The sequence below is a fragment of the Somniosus microcephalus genome, chromosome 24 (genome assembly GCF_052327205.1).
Source record: "Somniosus microcephalus isolate GS21.2 chromosome 24, FLI_Smic_1.0, whole genome shotgun sequence".
Taxonomy (NCBI): domain Eukaryota; kingdom Metazoa; phylum Chordata; class Chondrichthyes; order Squaliformes; family Somniosidae; genus Somniosus; species Somniosus microcephalus.
The window spans coordinates 40,791,055-40,815,166 of record NC_141010.1 but is presented as its reverse complement, the minus strand read 5'-3'; the positions used below and the strand labels follow the sequence as shown (position 1 = coordinate 40,815,166).

The 24,112-nt window shown below is 48.2% G+C and overlaps 1 protein-coding gene across 1 annotated transcript in view; it reads left to right on the top strand.

Annotated features, from left to right (window-relative positions):
* The first annotated feature begins 1,211 nt into the window (after nucleotides 1-1,211).
* Nucleotides 1,212-24,112, top strand: part of LOC147101264 (uncharacterized) — a 46,603-nt gene continuing 23,702 nt past the window's right edge. The window contains exons 1-5 of the mRNA XM_085966018.1: nucleotides 1,212-1,326; nucleotides 4,960-5,155; nucleotides 11,329-11,479; nucleotides 17,560-17,665; nucleotides 22,582-22,602. Of these exons, the coding sequence (XP_085822144.1) occupies nucleotides 1,212-1,326; nucleotides 4,960-5,155; nucleotides 11,329-11,479; nucleotides 17,560-17,665; nucleotides 22,582-22,602 (589 nt within the window). The remainder of the gene's footprint in view (nucleotides 1,327-4,959; nucleotides 5,156-11,328; nucleotides 11,480-17,559; nucleotides 17,666-22,581; nucleotides 22,603-24,112) is intronic.

Genomic DNA, 24,112 nt, shown 5'->3' with positions numbered 1-24,112 from the left:
GTGCGTACAGGACTCGCCTCTGATCCAGTACGTAAGAAACCCAAGAAGGGAAGCATCACTGCTGGATCTAGTAATACAAAATGAACCAGAGCAGAAAAGAGAAGTAAGTGTAGGGGAACATCTAGGCAATAGTGATCACAATATAATAAGGTTTAAGATAATGATTGAGAAAGACATAAGTGAATTAAAGACCAAGGTAATACATTGGAAAAAAAGCAAATTTTAAGGGGATGAGAATTGAACTGGGGAAGATAAACTGGAACAAATATTGACAAACAAAGAGACAGAACAGCAGTGGGAAATATTTAAAAAGGCATCCAATAGAGTTCAGGAGAAACAGATTCTGCCAGAAATATAAGAACAAACTAGCCAATAATGAAACACCATAAATAGATCAGAGCAATATTTAAACTGAAGGAAAAGGCATACACTACACCTGAACAATAAATAGGATGAAAACATTGAATACAAAGAGGTTAGGAAAGTGGTGGAAAAAATTAGGAACGGCAACAAGGAACTACAAAATTAAATTATCAAAGAACAGAAATAGAAATAGTAAAGAATTCCCAAAAACAGATTATCTGGTCATTATCTCTGCTGTTTGTGGGAGCTTGCTGTGTGCAAATTGACTGCTGTGTTTCCTACATTACAACAATGACTACATTTCAAAAAGTACTTCATTGGCTGTAAAGCGCTTTGGGACGTCCTGAGGTTGTGAAAGATGCTATAGAAATGCAAGTTATTTCTTTCCTTATGTATTCACCAAGTACAGGAAACTTTGGTTTATCCGGAGGTTGTATGTCTGGAAACCTCGATCTAACGGCAGAAATCAGCAGCCATTTTGGTTAGGTTTTTTTTCTTCTCCTAGCATTTTTTTTTTAACAGTCAGGCTCTGGAAAGCATCTCTGTAGCTTAGCAACAGCTTCAGAGATGCTTCCAAGGTATGGGCCGAATGTTTACAAGCTGTTGCTAAGCAACAGTGTTTGTTGTCAGATACGGAGATGAAAACCTCCGTATCCTTCAACATTAGCGCTGGTCTATCCGGAAGTTTTGATAGATCGGCAGCAGCTCGGTCCCGTCGGTGCCGGATATCGCGAAGTTTCCTGTAGGTCATTGGGAGAGAGAAATTGAAATGCTGAAGAGCCACTCCAGGTGTCTGAACAAGGTCTGGGGTGTACCGCAGTATTCCCACAGACAGAGTGCATATGATTATGGTGGTTTGCTGCGCCCTGCACGACTTTGCATTGGCGAATGGTCTCAACGTTGACATCCTAGGAGAGGAGGTGACACAGACGAAGATGCAGTGCCATGGGAACCTGAGCAGAGGTGAGTGTCTGACAGGGCAGGACTGTCAGAGCATTACTTGTGGAGCAGGCTTTCGTGCAATGAGCCTCGTACCCCTCCTCATGAACCTCTCCTGGGCGGTGAGCTGAAGAAGGCTCGGGCACTGGCCACTTTAAAAAAAATAGATTTAGAAAGACTTTCATTTATATAGCGCCTTTCACAACCTCAGGACGTCCCAAAGTACTTTAGAGCCAATGAAATACTTTTGAATTTTAGTCACAGTTGTAATGGAGTAAATGCGACAGCCAATTTTTGCACAGCAAATTATTTATTTCAAGAAATTTAATCTCCAACTGTTAGCAATAAATAGAACAGAAAATGGAACTCTTTTGTCTCTGTACATAAGAGGCACAAGATTACAGCTTAGAATGTGGTAGTAATTGCGACACCTGCAAGATAAGGGGTTTTGATAGCGTAAGTAAGGAGAAACTGTTTGCAGTGGCAAGAGGGTCAGTAACCAGAGGACACAGAGTTAAGATAATTGGCAAAAGAACCAGGATTTCTTTATAGGCAGTAAGTTGTTGTGATCTGGAATGCACTGCCTGAAAGGGTGGTGGAAGCAGATTCAATGGTAACAATCGACAAAGGGAATTGGATGTATATTTGAAGGGGAAAATTTTGCAGGGCTATGGGGAAAAAGTAGGGGAGTAATTGGATAGCTCTTTCAGAAAGCTGGCACGAGCTCGATGGGCCAAATGGCCTCCTTCTGTGCTGTATCATTCTATGATCCTATGACACAACTTGAAATATCGATTTCAAGGAAACAACTGCTAAAAAAAAATCAGCTTTGTCATTTAACCTGGAACCCAGCCCGCAGTAACACAATGCCTTATTTTTGGACTTGAAAATTAAATACACAGCCCCTCCCTTTAATCACACTCAAACCAGAACTGTTAAATTGAGCCAAATTCAACAGAAAACTGGTCGCCTGATCCCAGGAGGTTGATGTAAACGACTCTCCCAGAAAGTGAATAATTCTGCGGAACAAAGCAGCTTCAAATCCCATTGGTAAAAAAAACACTTTTAATTTCTCTCTCTGGGCCTCCCTTTCTCCCTCTAGTTTCATTGCACAATCACGGGCAGCACGGTGGCATAGTGGTTAGCACCGTTGCCTCACAGCGCCAGGGACCCGGGTTCGAATCGGCCTCGGGCGACTGTCTGTTGAGTGTGGAGTTTGCACATTCTCCCCGTGTTTGCGTGGGTTTACTCCGGGTGCTCCGGTTTCCTCCCACAGTCCAAAGATGTGCGGGTTAGGTTGATTGGCTATGATAAATTGACCCTTAGTGTTAGGGGGATTAAATGCGTGGGGTTACGGGGATAGGGTGGGATATGTGTTGGTGTAGGGGTTACGGGGACCGGGTGGGATATGTGTCGGTGCAGGCTCGATGGGCCGAAATGGCCTCTATCTGCACTGTGTGGTTTCTGTGATTTCTGTGATTTCTGTGAATCATGATTTTGTGTTTGCTCATCAAGCCTTAAGCTGAAATATAACTTGAAAATGCTGGAAATACTCAGCAGGAAATGCTTATCATTTCTAATTTGCACCATTCGCAGTATTTCACCTTTTGTATTGAGCTTTAACCTGATCTGCTTTTAGTTGTTTCACAATGTGTGTGTGTGTCTGTGTGCATGTGTGAGCTGATCATTATTTGTCACTTTTACCCTCTGGACGGAGGTCGAAGTTTTGTTTGCAGTGTGTCACCTTCATTTTTTAAAAATATTCGTTCATGGGATGTGGGCGTCGCTGGAAAGGCCAGCATTTATTGCCCATCCCTAATTGCCCTTGAGAAAGTGGTGGTGAGCCGCCTTCTTGAACCGCTGCAGTCCGTGTGGTGAAGGTACTCCCACAGTGCTGTTAGGTAGGGAGTTCCAGGATTTTGACCCAGCGACGATGAAGGAACGGCCAATGTATTTCCAAGTCAGGATGGTGTGTGACTTGGAGGGGAACTTGGAGGTGGCAGTATGAGGCACACTTCCTGTCCACAAATCCTTACTTTCTGTGTCATGGTTTTACATTTTAAAAAGCTTTGTTATCATTTCTAATGGTATTTCAATGTTAAAATGTCAACAATTGCCTGTTATACTGACGTGTAACAATTACCTGGCATGTCATTTAGGTGGCACTCTAATCTTTTCCCCATAAATCATCAAAATGCTTTCTGAAAAACTTACTGTTCATCATTTTTTCTTAGTACAGGAGCTGAAATTTCTAATGCCAACAATATGTTCATAAATAAAAATTCAAATAATTACAAATTTCACAGTAACATGGTTACGCTTATCCATTGAATTGTCTTTTGTGTCCTTTAATGCCGTCAATACATTTTTTACATTAACTGGTCAGCATCTCACAAAAGCTTGGGCTTGGACTTAATATTTTTGCTCAGAGCTTTGACTCTGGGCTGGAGACAGGTTTGTGCAGCTTCAGCATAAGCAGTGGGTCCAATTTCCTAGGATGCATCATTAGCATTTAGTCAGCAAACCTGCTGGAATATTTTTCTTTAGCTTCTACCAATTAATGCTTAGTTGTTTTCAAAATTATTTGACGGAAAGCTAGAGGGCAAATTTCAAAAGTTTTATTCAGGAAAAACTAATATGACTGTTTTAAAAAAAAATAAGTTGGCTGTGTGCGTGAGAGTAAAACAGAAGCAGTGAAAGAGAGACAGACGGACAGAGAGTTAGAAAAATGACTACTGGTTGCAAACCTGTTGTAGCTTTTGTCCTGCATTTATAAACTTCAGAAAACAAAGTAAGCTAGAGACAGAGTGCCTTTCTTTGTTCTTATTTGAGTTCTTTTTTAAAAAAAAGGAGTTAAATTGTGCAGCAAACAGAAATGATCTAATCATCGCCTATCACTTGTGTTTTGTTGACAATTAGAAAATGCAGCACTGGAAGGGGCAGTAAAGTGCGGTTCCTCTCAAGGTGTCAGAGTTTCGAGTAACAGATGTTTACTCAGACAAACACATCTGTGGGAAGTTTCTCCAACTGCTTTGCGGAACACCTCCATCCAGTCCGCAAGCGTGACCCTGAGCTTCCAGTCGCTTGCCATTTTAATTCGCTGCCCCACTCCCACTCTGACCTCTCTGTCCTCGGCCTCCTACACCGTTCTAATGAAGCTCAATGGAAGCATGAGGAACAGCACCACATTTTTCGATGAGGTACTTTACAGCCTTCTGGACTAAACATAGAATTCAACAATTTCAGATCATAACCACTGCTCCCATTTTTTCGGACAGCAGGTGCTGGTAATGATTCTGCTGCTGTAATTTACAGCTCCTCTAGACCCATCTTTTGTTTCTTTACTTGTCCCATTACCGCCCACTTTTGTCTTACACCATCATCTCTTTGGTCATTTAATCACTCCTGTCTTCCACCCTTCACAGACCTTCCCTTTTGTTCTTTCCTCCCCTCCTACCACCCCCTTTCTCTGCCTCTGTACTTAAAACCTGTTACATCTGTAACTTTTTCCAGTTCCAACCTGAAACGTGAACTCTTGTTTCTCTCTCCACAGATGCTGCCTGACCTGCTGCGTACTTCCAGCATTTTCTGTTTTTATTTCAGATTTCCAGCATCTGCAGTATTTTGCTTTTGTACCGCATTATTTTTTTCTTTCAGCGTTGACAACTACAACAACCCTTTGCAGCATCAATCAGAGCTCTAGCTTCTCATTCGATGCAGAGGTCAATGTAAACGCTGATGTTGCTGATGTAGCTGCAGGAGGAGCAATGAGTACTTCAGGCTCCATTTCTGCTGTGGGACTGGAAAAACGTACAATTTCTAAAGATAAGGTGCTTGAATATGCGAGAACAAGGTATGTACCTCACAACTCAAGTGAGTAATAATTGTGATACAAACAGACCTTACATTACATACAGAAAAGCATTACTGTAAAACACATTGGCCCAGATTTGCGTTGTAGGGTTTGCGCTGGTTTAATCTCTGCTCTGTTTGATGGCAGCTTTTAAGCTTTTAAGCTATTCCATGTGCCCAGCAATAGGACAATACACCACAAACAAATGTAAAATTCAATATTAACAGAGTTACGTGACCACAGAGTGGCTGAGGATTGGATGCCACCAGAGTTTAGAGAGAACTTGGTCCCAGTTTTAACTCCAGGTGGATTCCCCGCTCAGGCCGGAGTTAAAATTACAGTTGGGTTTCAATGATGTCACCGGGCTGCAACATGCCTATGTAAAGAAGGACCCCGTTGGCTCCGGGCGCGCGTCCTTACTGCCTGCTCAGGAGAGCAGGTTAAAATTGCAGATGTTGCAGTTGCGGCGGTTTTTGGACATGTTAAGAGCCAGGGCGATTTTAACCACCCACCTGCCAGGTTTCTGCTGAGCGAGTAGGGTTAAAATCGCCCCCTTGTCGTGATGGGGCTCCCACAGTGCTGTTTTTATATCAGAAATCCAGCAGCCACAGTATTTTGCTTTTGCTAAATTAATTTGCAGCTTTTTCTCTTTACCAACATTTCTCCAACAGACCATTTTAATACTAAAGTTATTTCATTTTATATGTACCACGGAGGATTCCTTATACAGACCTCACCTCCTTACTTGAATAATGGATTTCCTCTTTTAAGTTACCTCTTACTCTGTTTGTTTTTGTGTTCTCTCTCAGATACACATTGACACACACGAATGAAAGAGTTTCAAATCTCCCAACCAGTCACAACCTGTTTCAAAATAAGCTAGTAATGCAAAATTCAAATCCAAATTTACACGAGAGCACTTCAAGGAAAGTGACTGCTCCTAGCCTTTACAAGTTTGTGCTTGTTAAATTGGCTTATTTACCTCGAGTTACATCTGTAGTGTATGTAACCGTTCCACCTTTAAGAGAACTATTTTAAGAGTTGCACTACTTTATCTTGGCTGCTGTATACTGTAATACCGGCGGTGACCACACCGGTATATAAGTGCTGTGTAATGATTTATTGGGCAGTTCTGCCCTGACCTTCGACTAGTAAAGACCTGTTAAAATTTACTCTTGTGGTCTGTGTAATAATTCTCATTATAACACACAGACTTAACAGTGGCGACAAGTACGATCTTACCCTGCGGCAGAGATACATCCAAGGCAGTTTAACGGACGTCGAGAAGAGGCATCCGCCCTCATCATTCTGCTGAGAAAAGACTCGGGTCTGCAGAGCAAAGGAAGAATTCTGACACGAAGCCTTCCATCAGCAACAGACAGTGATCATCCCTTCTATCACGGTGGTGGGTAAGCCGATCAGCGACGAGCAGCAAGTCGGCCACGTTGACTGTGAGTAGGGGAGAAAAAGAAAAAAACGGAGGATATAAGGGCGGAGAACTCGACCACGGCCGGGGAAAAGAGCCGGACAGAAGTCGGGGCCAGAGGCGCTGAGACTGGGGCAGCATAAGGCACGGAAGCCGCGGTGACTGCAAACACAGCCGGTGTGAGAGACCGGGCTACAAGCGGGCTGGGAGACGCAACAGCGTCGAGAGAGAGCTTGACCGCGACCGGTGAAAAAGGCTGGGCAGCTACCGAGGCCACGAGGCGCAGCGACCGGGACAGCGTAAGGCGCGGGAGAAAATAGCGGGCTGGGAGACGCAACAGCGTCGAGAGAGAGCTCGACCGCGACCGGTGAAAAAGGCCGGCCGGGCAGCTACCGAGGCCGCGAGACACAGCGACTGGGACAGCGTAAGCGCGGGAGAAAATTAAAAAAAAAAACGCAGAGAACTCAGCCGCAGCTGGGGGGGAAAGGACCGGACTGCAAGAGGGGCTGGGAGGCACGATTTGAAAACCGCTGGGGAGGGCGAACGCAGCAATACGGCAATCGCCATTACAGCCAGCGGGGGAGAAAGGCAAACACGGGAAGCCGCCATTTTCGTAGGCGGGGGAAGAAGACGAGCGCGGGAAGCCGCCATTTTCGTAGGCGGGGGAAGAAGACGAGCGCGGGAAGCCGCCATTTTCGTAGGCGGGGGAAGAAGACGAGCGCGGGAAACCGCCATTTAAAAAAAAAAAAATAAAAGAAAAATTTCTTTTTGTCTCTCAAGAAGATAGCGAGGATGCCTAAGCGTGGTAACATCAACGATTTCGATCCCGATGTTGAAGATTGGGCCACGTATGTAGAACGCATAGAGATATATTGTAAGGCAAATAAAATATCAAATGAAGATAAAGCATTAACCTTACTAAACTCAATGGGTGCGAAGACATACGGGCTTTTGAAGCATCTTCTATCACCAGCTAAACCGGCGGATCAGACTTTCGCTAATATTGTTGCTGTCCTGAAGAATCGTTTGAACCCCACACTGCTGATGTTAGCGGAACGATTTAAATTTTATGCGAGAACGCAACTGAAAGAGGAAAGCAACGCGGAGTACTTAATTGAACTGCGTAAGCTAGCGAAATACTGTCAGTTTGGGGAAAGACTGACAGAGGCACTGAGAGACAAATTCGTGTGTGGATTGTCGAAAGAAGGAACACAAAAGCGGTTGCTTGAAGAGAATGATCTTACACTTGATAAGGCTGTCACTATTGCAGCATCGCACGAAGCCGCAGCGAGAGGCACTGCGGAAATGCAGCTGAAGGCAGCGGTACTCAGCGTAGATCAAATGGCTTTGGGTACAACGAAATGTTATCATTGTGGAAAGACAACACACGATCAGAACCAATGCTGGTTTAAAAACCAGGAATGTAGAAAATGTGGCAAGCTTGGTCACATAGCTAAAGTATGCCGGTCAGGGAAGAAGACCAGCAACAAAAAGTCACCGCAGGAAAAGTACAGAAAGGTACATAAGGTGGCTGAGAAGAGTTCGGATGAACAGAATTCGGATTCAGACTCCAACAGCAAGGAACTGGGTGGTCTGAGAATTCACAATGTGAGTAAGGAAGCTGACCGACAAACTATCTGGGCCACACTGCAGATAGCAGGAGTCCACGTGAAGATGGAATTGGACACCGGATCGGCATTGACGGTCATGAATAAGCAAGATTACAAAAAGTTATTCACACATATTCCCCTACGGGATACGGAGATAGTATTGCAGACATACACGGGGCAAAGAGTATACCCCATCGGAAAGATAAAAGTCAAGGTGAGACACAAGGGCAAAGAACACCAAGGAATGGACTTATATGTACTACCTGAGGGAGGTCCACCACTTCTGGGACGGGAGTGGATCAGGAAAATAAATATGGACTGGCACCCCCTAAAAGCAATGACGGTAGATTCCGGAAAAAGAAAAGATGTCAAACCTGAACGATTGTCCAGAGTACTGGATGAGGGCATATGCAGCAGTGACAGTGACAAAGCAGAGAGTGAGAACTCGGTGAAGACAATCAGCTCAGACTCTGGAACTGATGATGGTAAGACCAGCCCATGTGCAAAAGACAAGTCTAAAATGGACTTGCAGACTAATGATGGAAAAACGAAGGAGTGCATAAATGCTTCAGGAGAGAACAAAGTATCAGAACAGAATTTCACTGGACAACAACAACATAGTTTGACAGAGAATTCTGAGTCTGTCCAGTCTACAGACATGCACATTTCTGAGGAACACCGGGCTCGAACTCAACTCAATTTCAAACTACAACAGCAATTAGAACGAATGATTCGCTGTTTTGAGCAAGAGATGAATGCAAAGAAAAAGTTCTTTGACACAGAGTGGGAGAATCTGGAAAGACAGCAGAAGCAGCTGATTGAGAAAATGGAACAGGAACACACAAACCGTCGTGCGATGAGGCCAAACGAATCAAAGCTGAGCAAGAAAGGGAATATGTCAAATTCATCGATCAGTTGAAAGCTAAGAAGAAAGAGCACCCTGTTGTGAGCCGTGTCAGCAGTAAAAAGCCACTCAGGGAATTGGTGGCAGAAGCAAAAGCTGAAGTGATGGAGGAAATAGAAGTCAATAGAGAGGAAGCAGAAGATGATGACTCATCTGAACTATTATCACCCCTACCAGGTCACGCAGGTGGTCCCTCTGAACTGAGCCAAATCAGTCTGGAAGCCGAAAAACTTCCCAAGGTACTCGAGCCTTTAGAAGTCAACAATGCTGGTTCTGAAGTAACGAAAGTTCAAGCTGTTAAGTCCAGTGAAGGACCATTAGATGAGTCACCCCAGCAATGAGAACCAGAGACACCTGAAAGGCGCCATGCTGACCAGATCATAGAGTCATCCGAAAAGGGACAACCTACACCACAACTTTATACGCCTAATGATGAAGCAGAGATACCCATAGTATCTACCTCCGATCCGGTGATACTGGAACCAGATGAACCCGACACTGGCATTCAAGCCGAATCGACCTTGCCAAAAGAAACGACTACACCACCGAGGCGTTATCCGGACCGAGTCAGGAAGCGCAGGAGGCGCCTTCGCAGAGACTGAATCTGTGAACTGTTTTTACATGAAGTTGTGTATATATGTTGTGATATGTTTAATGGGGAATATATATACTGTTAAGCTAAAAAGGGAGGATTGTAGTGTATGTAACCGTTCCACCTTTAAGAGAACTATTTTAAGAGTTGCACTACTTTATCTTGGCTGCTGTATACTGTAATACCGGCGGTGACCACACCGGTATACAAGTGCTGTGTAATGATTTATTGGGCAGTTCCGCCCTGACCTTCGACTAGTAAAGACCTGTTAAAATTTACTCTTGTGGTCTGTGTAATAATTCTCATTATAACACACAGACTTAACAACATCGAGCCTACGGCACAGAAACAGGCCATTCAGCCCAACTGGTTTATGCCGGTGTTTATGCGCCATACGAGTGTTTAATGTAGGTTTTTGCAAGTTCAAAATATATGGGGGGAAGAATTCAGTATCGCCCCGTTTGGGGTGCAATTATCGGCCGGGCGCAAAGTTTAGCGCCTGGCGCTAATTATCGCCTCCGACTGCAAACTTGGCTTTTATCGCCCTGGAGGTGATTGGAGCGCTAAATCAGGCGCTTCACACCTCTCTTAAGGCGCTAAGGCCGAGGAGCGAGGCGCTACCTCAGAGCACTGACGAAGCTCATGTGATATCAGTCAGCAATGGAACACAGACACAATGGCGCCAGCCAGTTCTTAAAGGGGAGGGTTGATCTTGCTTTCCATCCACATCCTGCTCATTGCAGCCTTGAATCTCGGCCTGGAGAGACCTGTACATCAAATCCACTGGAAAGAACAATGGAGAGGCCCAGGGAAAGAGCTCAGAGTGCAGCCCCCACAGTCTCTCCTAAATCGATACAAGGAAGGGCAAATCAAAATGAACCTGCAAAGTGCTGCTCAGTACCCAAAACCCCTTCACACAGCGTTGAATCTCTCCAGAAGTCTCTCACTCTCTCTCTCAGAATGCGTGGTGCAAAAATGTCACCAACAAAAAAAGGCAGGAAGCGGTCGCCTTTAAATAGCGCTCCCCCAATCCTTTCCTGAATGCAAAACGCTCCCCTCAACCTGTCGTTGCTAGCGGCAGGTGGTAAGGCAGGGGGCGCCACTCAATATCCGGTCCGGGGTGCTACCGGGGCGTTGCGCACTCGACTGACGTCACGATCTGCCAGCGCAGGAGATCGTGGTGGTTGTGTTTATCGCCACCGCAAAATGTCCAGTTAATTTTGTGAGCGGCGCAAACATCGCCGCGCCCGGGCGCTAGTTGCTTTGCGCCCCAATAGCGCTCACTTAAGGCGCTAACGGGAGGCGCAAACCAACTGAATTTTTCCCCCATGGCCTCTGGATTATGCAGGGATTTTGAAAAAAAAGAATTGTTTCTGGGATGTGGGCTAAGCTGAATTTAAATCCCTATCCCTGGTTGCCCTGAAGAGGTGGTGGTGTCCATCTCCTTGAACCACTGTGTGCCTGTGGTGGTGGTACTCCCACAATGCAGTTATATCACTGGCATAATTATAGGTAACCCGATGGGTTGTGTGCATGTGTGTGGATTTGTATCTAAGTTAAAAATGCAACACAGCAGCATCTCCTCCAAAAATTGCGAATCCTTATTCAGAAATGCATGACCGATCCCTCTTCATGTCTCAGGATGTTGGACAGAGAGCATAGATTCATGAAGGAGCTTCGCAATAATTCTGTTCACGTCATAACAGAAGTAGTGGAGATCAAGCAACAGTGTTCTATTGAAAAAAGTTTTCATGGAAACGTAAAGGCGAAAATGTCAGGCATAAAGGCAAAGGTGAGTGTAACTGCACTTTTGCTGATGTTACTCCGAGTCCCTCAGTATTGGGAGTCCATGGCTCCAGCTCCATCCCATCTGCGTTGATGATCTGGTTTGGGACAAGTTAGTGGAAGGGCTGTGGATTTATGGCCCCGATTGGTCAAATCAAATGGTTTAAAAATTAAAAGAAGATAAAGCATTTGCAATCAGGAATAGAAATAAGTTTTACCCCAATGAAGTTGCTTTTCGAATAACTGTGGATAATTTATTATAGTAATAAAATCACATTGAATTCCTTTTAGCAAACTTTTTGCTGCAAGAATGTTACAGATAAATACAATTATAAAATGTCAAATAATAATGATTTCCCCAAGAATTCAGTATTTTTTTAACTTCCTACCCCGCTGCCAATCTTTTCCTTAAGGCATTGGCCTAGAAATTCAGTATAGCCAGTTTTGGGGCGCTAACGTTAGCGCCCGCCCCAAAGTTGCGCCCCCTTTGCCGAAATTCAGTTGCTTCGCCCTAAGAGGTTGCTGGAGTGCTAAAAGAGGCGTTGCACGCCTATCTTTAGGCGCTAAGCCGGCGGTGCAGAGGGATAGCGCCGAGGCGGGGCGCAGCGCGGGTGTGGTCATTTTTTGATTGACAGCAGACCCCGTGGCGCCGGCCAGCTCTTAAAGGGGGAAGGGACGATTTGGTCTGCTGCCACGCCCTGCACACTGCAGCTTTCAAACTAGGCCTCAACACTGCTGCTGAGGCCAAGGAGCCATGGCAACGCATGATAAGGCCCGTGAGCGTGCCCTGCGCTTCTCAGAGTGTGATCTGGATATCATGCTGACAGCATTGGAGAAGAGGCGCAGGATCTTGTTCCCAGACAATGGCAGGAATCCCACCCACCGCGTCTACACCAAAGCCTGGAGGGAGATCGCCACCAGGGTGTCGTCCTACGGCGATGCCCCCAGGGACAAGGTGCAATGTCGGAAGAAATACAATGACCTGACCAGGATTGTCAGGGTGAGTACCCTTTCCACTCTCCTCCTCATTCTTGCATGTACACCTGACATGATGGGCAAAGGGACCTGAAAGACCTAATGGACAGCCCTCAGCCAGCAGCTTTGGGACAGTCATGAGCATCAATTGCACATTCTGCACTTTACACACTGGCCAAGCTATTCCACCATGAGAGGCAGTGCACACTAGATCAGGGCTACACTCTGGCCAAGCTATTCCACCATGGGAGGCAGTGCACACTACGTCACGGCTACACACCATACTTAGAGCCCGTCCTTTCTCTTGCAGGCTAAACTTGCGAATAATCGCAAGCGCCGCGACATCACCGGGGGAGGCCGTGCCAAGTTCCAGAAGCTCACTCCCCTGGAGGAGCGCATGAGTGGCCTCATGGGAGGCCGCGTGATTGTGCCCAGAGCGTGCGGAGAAGCCGACCCTCCGCTGCCCGGCAATGGTAAGGACCTCGCCTTTTGGCCCTCTCTCGTCACACTTGCGCATCCGAGCTACCTCCTTTGCCACTGTGCCACCAATGCGCTGAATGCCACCAGTCATGACTCCCTCGCTGATGCCCTCTCCTCACTCTGAAGCTACTCTTGTGCCTTCCTGCTTTCAGCTGGTGACAAAGAGCTCCCTGAAGCTGCCAGTGACAGCCCCTCCGAACAGGAGGAGGAGGAGGAGGAGGAGGAGGAAGAGCAACCCGGACCATCAGGGGAGGACTCAGGTCCCGCAGCAGAGGGCGAAGTGTTGGACACGTCTTCCCTGGACGAGAGCCTGGAGCAACATTCGGAGGGGAGTGCAGCTGCTGGGACCAGTGGCGTCCAGCCACCCAGGAGGGCTGCGGGTGGGCCGCGGCCTTCCCCCCAGAGGGGGGAAGGATCGGAGGAGAGTGCAGTTGCTGCGGACATTCGGCGCCAGCAACGTGCCAAGGGTCGCCTAGCTCGGACCCCTGCTCCCCAGCGGGAGAGTCCCGCCTCCAGTCCGGCCACCTTCACCTCGGAGGAGGTGCGCCAGCTGGACCAAATGGCCGCGGATTCGGACCGCTGCTACACAGAGCTCATGCAGGTGGTGGAACGGATGCCTGAGGCCATCGAGTCGCTGGCGACCAGTGTGCGGGAGTTTGGGGCATCAAATGCCGAGAGTGGCCGGATGATGATGGAGGTAGTGGAACGGATGCCTCCGGCGATGGAGTCGCTGGCTGATGCCGTCAAGTCAGTGGCGGATGTGATGCGGGCGCAGACCAGGGCAACAGGGGCACTCACTGCTGCCACACGCGCTGCCTCAGCCAGGCATCGCCAGGACACCCGCCGCGCTGCAGCAGCACAGCGATCCGCCCTTCGGCTGATTGGTGCGGATCGTGCAGTGCGTGCCCGGGCGAGTGCCAGCGTGCGACATCACCAGCCAGCGCCTCCAATACGCCAGCTTGCCCACATTGCGCCATCGGTCACTGCCACTCCCCCAGTGGAGCGTCAACGGCAAGCGGCTGGAGCTGATGGTGGCCATGCACATGTGCGCCAATCAACAGCCGGCCCCTCGAGGCCCAAAGCCCGTGTAGGCCGCCCCCCAAGGCCATCTGGCGGAAGGATATCTGACCCTCAGGCGCCTTCCCCCAGCCTCGCAGCAGCCACTGGGCAGAGCTTGCGGAGGAGCAGCAGGCCGGGCAGGGGCGCCAAAAGGCTGGACAAGGTCTCGCCCTCGCGGCCCACTAAGTAGAGGGTGTGGCCAGCTTTCATTTTATATGGCGGTGGACATCTTTATTTTGCCCATGGTTGTTTTGTTTATGGGTATGTTTTTTGCGTTAAGGCCGAGGTTGAGGCCTGGTTTGTTCAAATGTGGAGTTACTCCTCCCCAGGTTGTGGGAGTGAGTCGTTTGTTGCACTTTTTGTGGGGGCCGTTGATTGTTTTTGGGATTCATGTGGGAAGGGGTTTCATTTTTGTCAAATATAAATTTATCTTTATTCAGACAGTGTCCATGGTTGTTCTTGTTAGTCTTTGTTGCCTTCGCCGGCTGAGGGCTTGCGGAGCAGCTGCATTCATCTTGCTTCATGGCCACAAGGCATTCCCTGACAGGGGGCTTAGAAGTTACGTTCAATAAGCTGGCGACGGACGGCCCTTGGACCTTGTCGCTCCCTCCTGGGAACGTACTCCTCCTCCTCCTCCTCCTGCTCCTCCTGCTCCTCCTCCTGAGGTGGTGGTCCAACGTCAGGTGGCAGTGCCTGAATCCTGCGGAGAGCCAGGTTGTGTAGCATGCAGCAAACTACGACAAATTGGGAGACCCGGTGCGGCGAATACTGCAGAGATCCGCCGGAACGATCAAGGCAGCGGAACCGCTGCTTGAGGACCCCAATAGTTTGCTCGATGATGTTTCTGCTCCTTTGATGGCTCTCGTTGTATGCCTCTTCAGCAGCGGTCCTGGGCACGCGGAGCGGGGCCATGAGCCAGGTACACAAAGGATAGCCTTTGTCCCCGAGTAACCATTCTCTTAGGGGAGGCTGTGCCTCGAACATGTCATGCACAGTACTCTGCCGCAGGATAAAGGCATCGTGGCAGCTGCCTGGAAAGCAGGCATCGACAGCCAGGATGCGCTGCTTATGGTCACACACCAGCTGCACATTGAGAGAGTGGTAGCCCTTCCGGTTGCGATACTGCTCGCCATGCTCCAGAGGTGCCCGCAAAGCCACATGCGTACAGTCAATGGCGCCCTGCACCAAGGGGAAGGCCGCGAGTCTAGCAAATCCCACTGCACGCTGATGCTGGCTCTCCAGGACCATGGGGAAGGAGATGAATTGGCGTCTCCTTCTGAAAAGGGCATCGGTCACCTGGCGGATGCAGCGATGCACGCCGAACTGGGATGTGTTCGCTATGTCCCCAACAGCGGATTGGAAGGAGCCGGTGGCATAGAAGTTCAATGCCACCGTCACCTTCACTTCCACCGACAGAGACGTCCTGCACCTGAGCTTTGGACGCAGATCCCTGCGAAGCAGGTGGCAGATCTCTGCAACCACCTCCTTTCGGAATCTCAGCCTTCTTACACATCGCACGCCACTCATGGTGAGGTAGGAGTGCTGCTGGCGGTATACCCTGACTGGGTAAGGCCTATGTTGCCGACGCCTGTTGCCCCCTCTGCCTCTAGCCAGGGCTGCCCCTCTGACCCCGCGTCTGCGAGCCCTACGCACATGGCGCTGAAACTCCGCGTTGGCACCCCATGCAGCCCCCATCAAATGCTGGCAAACAGTCAAATTTCCAACAGGGCACTTGCAGCGCTTTGGCCTGAGTCCAAAAATACCTGAGCTATTGCTGCACGAAACCAGTTAGCTCTCCTCCTTGTTGTGTGTCCAGAAATCCGTTGCACAAGAGTGTTTGCTGCAAAATGGCTGCCCTTTATACTGCAGGGTACATGCCCTTTAATTTGCGCTCCCCGGGGCTCGCGTCGGCTGTGTTGCGTTCCATTTTACAAACGCTCTGGCCGCCAGCCGCACAATGGGGTGGTCCGACTGAAGTTTGGAATCGGGGCGCGCAAAGGGCGTTGCACGAGGATGTGACGTCATTTTCTGCGCGCGCAGCCGGGTGGGCGCTAAACTTTACGCCGGCACTAAGGGTCCACTTAATTTGGGGCGAGGCGCAAACTGCGCTGCGCCCGGGCGCTACACGCATAGCGCCCGAAATTCACTTCTCTTAAGGCGCTAACTGCTGGCGCAACCAACTGAATTTCTAGGCCATTGACTTTTGCTAGTGTACGCTTTCATGGCCTATTATACTGAAGTCTGGATTTTACTTCCATGTTGCGATCCCATTGGAACTGTGGTGGGGCAAGATTTCTGCCTGTCCAACTGTACCAGCGCTGACCACACCATCATTTTGGCTTTACTTGGAATATGGGTGAGCTCCAGGTGTGCCCATTCACCCATCACCCCTATGCTCACTGACCTACATTGGCTCCCAGTCTGACAATGCCTTGATTTTAAGATTCTCAGCCTTGTTTTCAAAGCCCTCCATGGCCTCACCCCATCCTATCTCTGTAACCTCCTCCAGCCCTACAACTATATTTAGCGCCCCGAAAAAATTAGCGCCCCTGCGGCCGATTTTCCGAGGTAGCGCCCCGAGAGGGAGGAGGGTTGCTACTGGAAGCACCCAGCGTCCCTCTTGGGGCGCTGCGAGCCAATATCGCAGCGCTACTGCAGGCCTTCCTCCCCTTATTAAAGGGGAGGTGCCTGGTGCAGTGCATCCTGGCGCCCAGCTGGGCCACCAGGGATCGGGGAGTGCCAACAAATGGGCACGGCACTCAAGAGGAGTGCCGGGCTCACGGAAAGCAGCCGGCACCCCTTGGGGGGGCTTCAAGGGGACAGCAACGGGGGCAGGTGCTGGCAGGCGGCCAGCAACAAAAATTGCCGTCCACCACCTCCCCTTTAACTAGCGCCACCCCGGCCGCAGGTAAGCCCCCCTGACCCTGTCGGACATAACGTCCGGCGGTAAGTCTGGGGGCGCCACCCAATATTACAGGCGGGGCGCGAGCGGGGCGCTGTGCACGGCAATGACGCCATCACCGGCAGCGCAGCGCTGCCGCTAACCTCCCGCTGAATTTCGCGGGAGGCGTTAGCGGCGCCGCGCCCAGGCGCTAGTTGAGTTGCGTCGCATTAGCACCCCCTTAGGGCGCTAACAGGATGCACAAATCAACCGAATCTAGCCCCCAAGAATTCTGTACAACTTTAAAATATCTGTTCTTGGCTCTTCAAATTTGCCTCTGCATTTTTCCCACAACCCTGAATAACCATTTTACACAGATGTAAAATAAAGCTGAGCTCAAATGAGACAGTAATGATATCACCACGTTATTTGCATCTCATTTAAGTCACCGCCCTGTGTTGGAAATTATTGCGAAATTTAGGATTGCTGTCTCTGCCCACCTAAAGCTCGGGATATATTCATCGGGAAATCCATGCTTGACTGTCAGCAGACTCTGCGACCATGAGGGGAATCACAGCCAAGCTGGAAATTGAACGTGGGGTCTTCCTGGTGTGCATGGCTAGTTAAGATTTGTTATTTAAGGATTCTTAATCAGGAGATAAATTAAAAAATAACTTGCTTGACTCTGCTAGGTTACACCAGGAATGAGTACAGCAAAAAGCACAGGTATGACACTTATTCCAGGAACCACCATTGCATTCAAGGTTTCACACTTCACTGTTATAAATGGCACCCTTGGTAAGTTATTCAGAAAAAGTTAGCAGATGATAGAAGTTGAAGTATTTGATAATTGATCAGTTCAGGCCGAATTCCAGCTGTTTCCTCCCATTTCCATGCAGCTACTGATTGCATCAATAGGGTTCCTTTGGGCAGGAGTTCCCCGGAATGGGTGATTGCTGCTGGCAACTTGGGAGAAAGTCTTTGCATGCCCGCTTATCGCAACCAAACCGCTGCTGCTCTCCCCGCTATTCGGAACCTCTCTGGTTGCGAGGATGAAGGCATCGGGGCAAAAATCATTTGGAAACTCTATGAGTCCTGAGAGAGCAACTGGAAGGGGGTGAGAGAGAGAGAGAAACACAAACTGGGGGAGGGAGGTAGGAGAGAGAAACGCTAACTGGGGTAGGGAGTGAGGGGAGTGAACCACAAACTGAGGGAGGGAGGGAGGGAGGGGAGAGAAACACAAATGGAGGGGGAGGGGGGGAGAGAAACACAAACTGGGGGGAGAGAAACACAAACTGTGGGGGAGAGGAACACAAACTGGGGGGAGAGGAACACAAACTGGGGGGAGAGAAACACAAACTGGGGGGAGAGAAACACAAACTGGGGGGAGAGAAACACAAACTGTGGGGGAGAGAAACACAAACTGGGGGGAGAGGAACACAAACTGGTGGGAGAGAAACACAAACTGGGGGAGAAACACAAACTGGGGGGAGAGAAACACAAACTGTGGGGGAGAGAAACACCAACTGGGGGCAGAGAGAAACACAAACTGTGGGGAGAGAAACACAAACTGGGGGGGAGAGAAACACAAACTGGGGGGAGAGAAACACAAACTGGGGGGAGAGAAACACAAACTGGGGAGAGAGAAACACAAACTGGGGGAGAGAAACACAAACTGTGGGGGAGAGAAACACAAACTGGGGGGCGAGAAACACAAACTATGGGGAGAAAAACACAAACTGGGGGGGAGAAACACAAACTGGGGGGAGAGAAACACAAACTGGGGGGGAGAGAAACACAAACTGGGGTGAGAGAAACACAAACTGGGGGAGAGAAACACAAACTGGAGGGGAGAGAAACACAAACTGGGGGAGAGAAACACAAACTGGGGGAGAGAAACACAAACTGGGGAGAGAAAAACACAAACTTGGGGGGAGAAATACAAACTGGCGGGGAGAGAAACACAAACTGGGGAGAGAGAAACACAAACTGGGGGAGAGAGAAACACAAACTGGGGGGGAGAAATACAAACTGGGGAGAGAGAAACACAAACTGGGGGGAGAGAAACACAAACAGGGGGAGAGAAACACAAACTGGGGGGGAGAGAAATACAAACTGGGGGGAGAAATACAAACTGGGGAGATTGAAACACAAACTGGGGGGAGAGAAACACAAGCTGGTGGGGAGAGAAACACAAACTGGAGAGAGAGAAACACAAACTGGGGGAGAGAGACGCACAAACTGGGGGAGAGAGAAACACAAACTGGGGGGAGAAATACAAACTGGTGGGGAGAGAAACACAAACTGGGGGGGAGAAATACAAACTGGGGAGAGAGAAACACAAACTGGGGGGAGAGAAACACAAACTGTGGGGGAGAGAAACACAAACTGGGGGGAGAAACACAAACTGGGGGGAGAGAAACACAAACTGGGAGGGGAGAAACACAAACTGGGGTGAGAGAAACACAAACTGGGGGAGAGAAACACAAACTGGGGGGGGAGAGAAACACAAACTGGGGGAGAGAAACATAAACTGGGGGAGAGAAAAACACAAACTGGGGGGGAGAAATACAAACTGGTGGGGAGAGAAACACAAACTGGGGAGAGAGAAACACAAACTGGGGGAGAGAGAAACACAAACTGGGGGGGAGAAATACAAACTGGGGAGATTGAAACACAAACTGGGGGAGAGAAACACAAACTGGGGGGAAGAGAAACACAAACTGGTGGGGAGAGAAACACAAACTGGGGAGAGAGAAACACAAACTGGGGGAGAGAGAGACACAAACTGGGGGAGAGAGAAACACAAACTGGGGGGGAGAGAAACACAAACTGGGGAGAGAGAAACACAAACTGGGGGAGAGAGAAATACAAACTGGGGGGGAGAAATACAAACTGGGGAGAGAGAAACACAAACTGGGGGGAGAGAAACACAAACTGGGGGGAGAGAAACACAAACTGGGGGAGAGAGAAATACAAACTGGGGGGGAGAAATACAAACTGGGGGGAGAGAAACACAAACTGTGGGGGAGAGAAACACAAACTGGGGGGAGAGAAACACAAACTGTGGGGGAGAGAAACACAAACTGGGGGGGAGAAATACAAACTGGTGGGGAGAGAAACACAAACTGGGGAGAGAGAAACACAAACTGGGGCAGAGAGGAACACAAACTGGGGGGGAGAAATACAAACTGGGGGGAGAGAAACACAAACTGGGGAGAGAGAAACACAAACTGGGGGGGAGAAATACAAACTGTGGAGAGAGAAACACAAACTGGGGGGAGAGAAACACAAACTGTGGAGGGAGAGAGAAACACAAACTGGGGGGGGAGAGAAACACAAACTGGGGGGGGAGAGAAACACAGACTGGGGGAGAGAGAAACACAAACTGGGGGGGCAGGGGGGGAAGTCAATGAACTGAATTAGGTTTGGGTTTGGTTTTATTTATTACTTTTAGAACTTGCTGTGTATTGTAAAATGTTATAAAACTGCACGAACACTTTAGACAGCAGTTATTTATATCACTGAGGTTTTTGTTGAATCAGTGGTATTTACTCGATGTTTCTCACTGCGGTCGATACTATAGAAACAGTTGTTGTTTTCATTTAAACATTACTTAACCTTCCTATACTTCTGCGTTCTTTCTTTGATTTATTAATTATGTTATTCATCTCACTTAAAACAAAAAATCAAATACTTTATTCAGGGCTTGGTGACACTGAGACACTCAACTAAGATAAATGCAATAATACTTACAAAGAGTGGGCAAATGTCACGTGATCAAATGTCCTGTGATCACGCATCACATGAGCGGTGTCATGTGATCATTTGCCATGTGATCAAATGTCACATGATCAAATCTCCAGGAATGCGTTAAACCAGTGTTGGCAACTGTAAAGTCTGTGGGTTGTATAGCGAAGTAATACACAGACTACAAGAGTAACTTAAACAGGACTTTACTATTCGAAGGTCAGGGCGAATCTGCCCAATAAATTCTGCCACAGCACTTATATACCGGTGTGGTCACCGTCGGTATTACAGTATACAGCAGCCAGGATAAAGTAGTGCCACACCTAAAATAGTTCTCTTAAAGGTGGACGGTTACATACAATAGTTCTCTTAAAGGTAGAACAGTTACATACACTACAGCAACCCCAAAGAGAATAGACACATTTTTTCTCACCGATTGCCCAACTGGTGCAGAACGCCAGAGGTTCTTGCTTTGGGCTATTTGCCCAGGTGCCCTCCTGGCGCAGGCCTGTCTCCCTGGCAGGAACTTGTGCTGGGATCAGTCGGCCATAATACAGGTGGGTGAAAATGGCAGGGAATTTGTCGTACAATATATTCCTATCATTCCCTTTTGCAAAACTAGGCACAAGAAACACGAGTGTGTTCCAGTCCTTAAAGGGGCGGGGCAGGAGATGTGGGGCTAAATTTTAAAGAAATCAACCACTGAGCAATTGATCACAATAGTCAAAGCGGGAATTTTAAAATATGCAACTTTAAAAACAAATTTGATTCTTCCGCCCCCACCACCAGATATTCTATGCTGTGGTGAGGTGTTGCAGTAATTCTCCTCCCCACCCTCCCAAAACTGAGGCAGGAAATCTAGTGGCAGTACAATGACATTCAATGGAACCACACCAGAATGTTTCCCCAGTGGTGGCATCATTGAGTGGTCTAGCAGTAAGAACATCCAATATGGTGTGTCTCTGTTGGAGGTAAAGATATTTTTTAATCAGTACATACAATAAGGGTCAACTTACTGGACCTTCTTTCTCTTTTATCTTTCTTTCCCTTTAATGGTATGGAGATCACTAGGGCCTAGATTTTCTGCTGTGGCGGTGCTCCTGTCAGAAGTGCTTTGGGGCGGGACTTCCACCGTTGAAGTGACCTGGCTCTGACCTTGGTGCATTTTCCAGGTCAGGATCATTATAATACTCAAGGCAGGCTCCCAGTGCGATTAGGCCTCTATCAAGAGCTCACCTCCTGGGTCATGTGTAGGGGGAGGGTGGAATCCAGTGCTGCAGCACATTTCATCTGGCTGGGGCAACTAAAGGGGCAGGCAACAATTTGAAAACTGGAGCAACAACTTGCAATAGTGCGCCCAAAATAAGCTAAAAGTAGCACCCTGGCGAAGTTAGCGCCCCAAAGGGGGCGCGACTCAATTTCCCCCCCCGAAGACTTTTACTTGATGGGCTAAATTTTCCTCAGTGGTGGAAGGCCACCATGAAGGGATACTGAGGAAAATTGGATTGGTTCCCAGCGGAGTTACACTGACAGGCGGAGGTACAGTTTTAGTGCTATTTTGGGGATAAGTCCTCTTAGCCACCTTGGTGACATCGCTAAATTGGTGGCGGTGGATACTGACTGCGAAGGCACCGCCATCCACTGTGCCTGAGTCATTTCTTTGGTTGGTCTCCTTCCCTTAGTCCCCAAATAACTGGTCCCTTTATTCCCTTATTTGAGCTAATACAATATTTGTGGAGAGTCAGAAAACTCAGGACTCTGGATCCTGTCGCTGGCGGCGATGGGGCACTAATGGTTAGCGCCGCCGCTAACCTGCCGCTGAATTTTGTGGGAGGCGTTGACGGCGCCGCGCCCGGGCGCTAGTTGCTTTGCGCCCTGTTATAACGGGAGGCGCAAAGCAACTGAATTTTTCCCCCTAATTAGAATTTGAATGCTGAAATGTGTTTCCTTTCTCGTTCTTTCAGGTGCAGAAGAGGAAGAACATGGTAAGTTTGTCTTTCATAATGCTCTGGGTTTGCATTACCATGAAAATGTAATTAATCCAAACATTCCCACTGAGCCCAAGACAGCGCTGAAAGCAGATGATAAGCCTACTGTCAATTTTTTGTCTTATAACACTCCTGTGAAGCACCTTGGGACATTTTACTATGTTAAAGGCGCTATATAAATACAAGTTGTTGTTGTACTGTGAGCGCTGTCTGCAAATATGTTTTTCTAATTTCCGGTCATCTCAGAATATTTCGCAGATTGCTTCACTGCCGAAATCGAACTCCACTTCATTTTTTGAGATGTGGAATTGGTCATTTAAAAAAATTTATTCTCAGGATATGGGCGTGGCTGGCAAGGCCGACATTTATGATTCATAAAGACGGAGATCAGAGGAGCTTGTTGCAAAATAGAGTGGTTATAATGGGAGACTTGAATGTTCACACAGACCGGGAGAAACAAAATAGCTCAACTCCCAAAGGCAGCAAATATTTTGAATGTATTCGACACAGCTTTCTGAAACACTGGCCCAGAAATTCGGGTCAGGGGCTTCCCGCGGGTGCAAGCCCCCGACCTGCACTTACCTAGCGCGCCGTCTGTTGTGCTGTGGGCCCGCGTGGGATTCCGATCCTGGGCCTCCTCCAACTGCCGGCGCGCAGTGCTTGCGTATCCCAGGGGCGCAGTTAGTTCGAAGCATCCCCTGGGATCACGTGGGCCATGGAGAGCCAATCGCAGTAGGGAATGCTTCATTCATAAATTTGACAGGAAGACCTATAAATACTATAAGCCCCAAAACATCACTAAAACCTCAAATACATTTTTTTTTAAATCACATTTTTAAAATAACTATAAATTACATGAAATAACTATTTTAAACAATAATTAAAATTCTTGAAAAAATTAATTACATTTTCTAACGGGGCTAAAAATAAACTTACCTTTCTTTAAAGTATTTAAAAATAATAAACCTGTGGAAAAAATGTTTTAATTTTAATTAATTCACCACTTACCTTGTTAAAAGCAGGCCTTGCGCCTGCTTGTTAAAAGTGTAACTGCTGGAGACTTACCCTCCCGGAGAACCCTGCAAAAAAAACGTAAGTTCGATGCGCACGCGCTGCCTCTCCGGCGCACGCATTCCACCCGTCGACCCCTTCTTTCAAGGGAACGGAAATTCCAGTTTCCCACGCATGCGCAGTGCATGCACGAAACCGGCACTTTCGTTGGGCCTACGCGTGAGTACCCAGTGTGTACTCACGCGTGGGGACCCGAATTTCTGGGCCAATATGTTCTTGAACCAACAAGAAAACAGGCCATATTAGATTTATTGATGAGTAATTAGACAACAATATAACACTAATTAGACACCTAGCTAACAGTGTCCATATCATGTGAGTCAGGTACTAAGGGGGCAAAATTTGGTTGCTTTGTACCTCCCGTTAGCGCCCCAAGGGCGTGAAGCAACTAGCACCCGGGCGCGGTGCCGCTAGCGCCTGCCGAGAAATTCAGCGT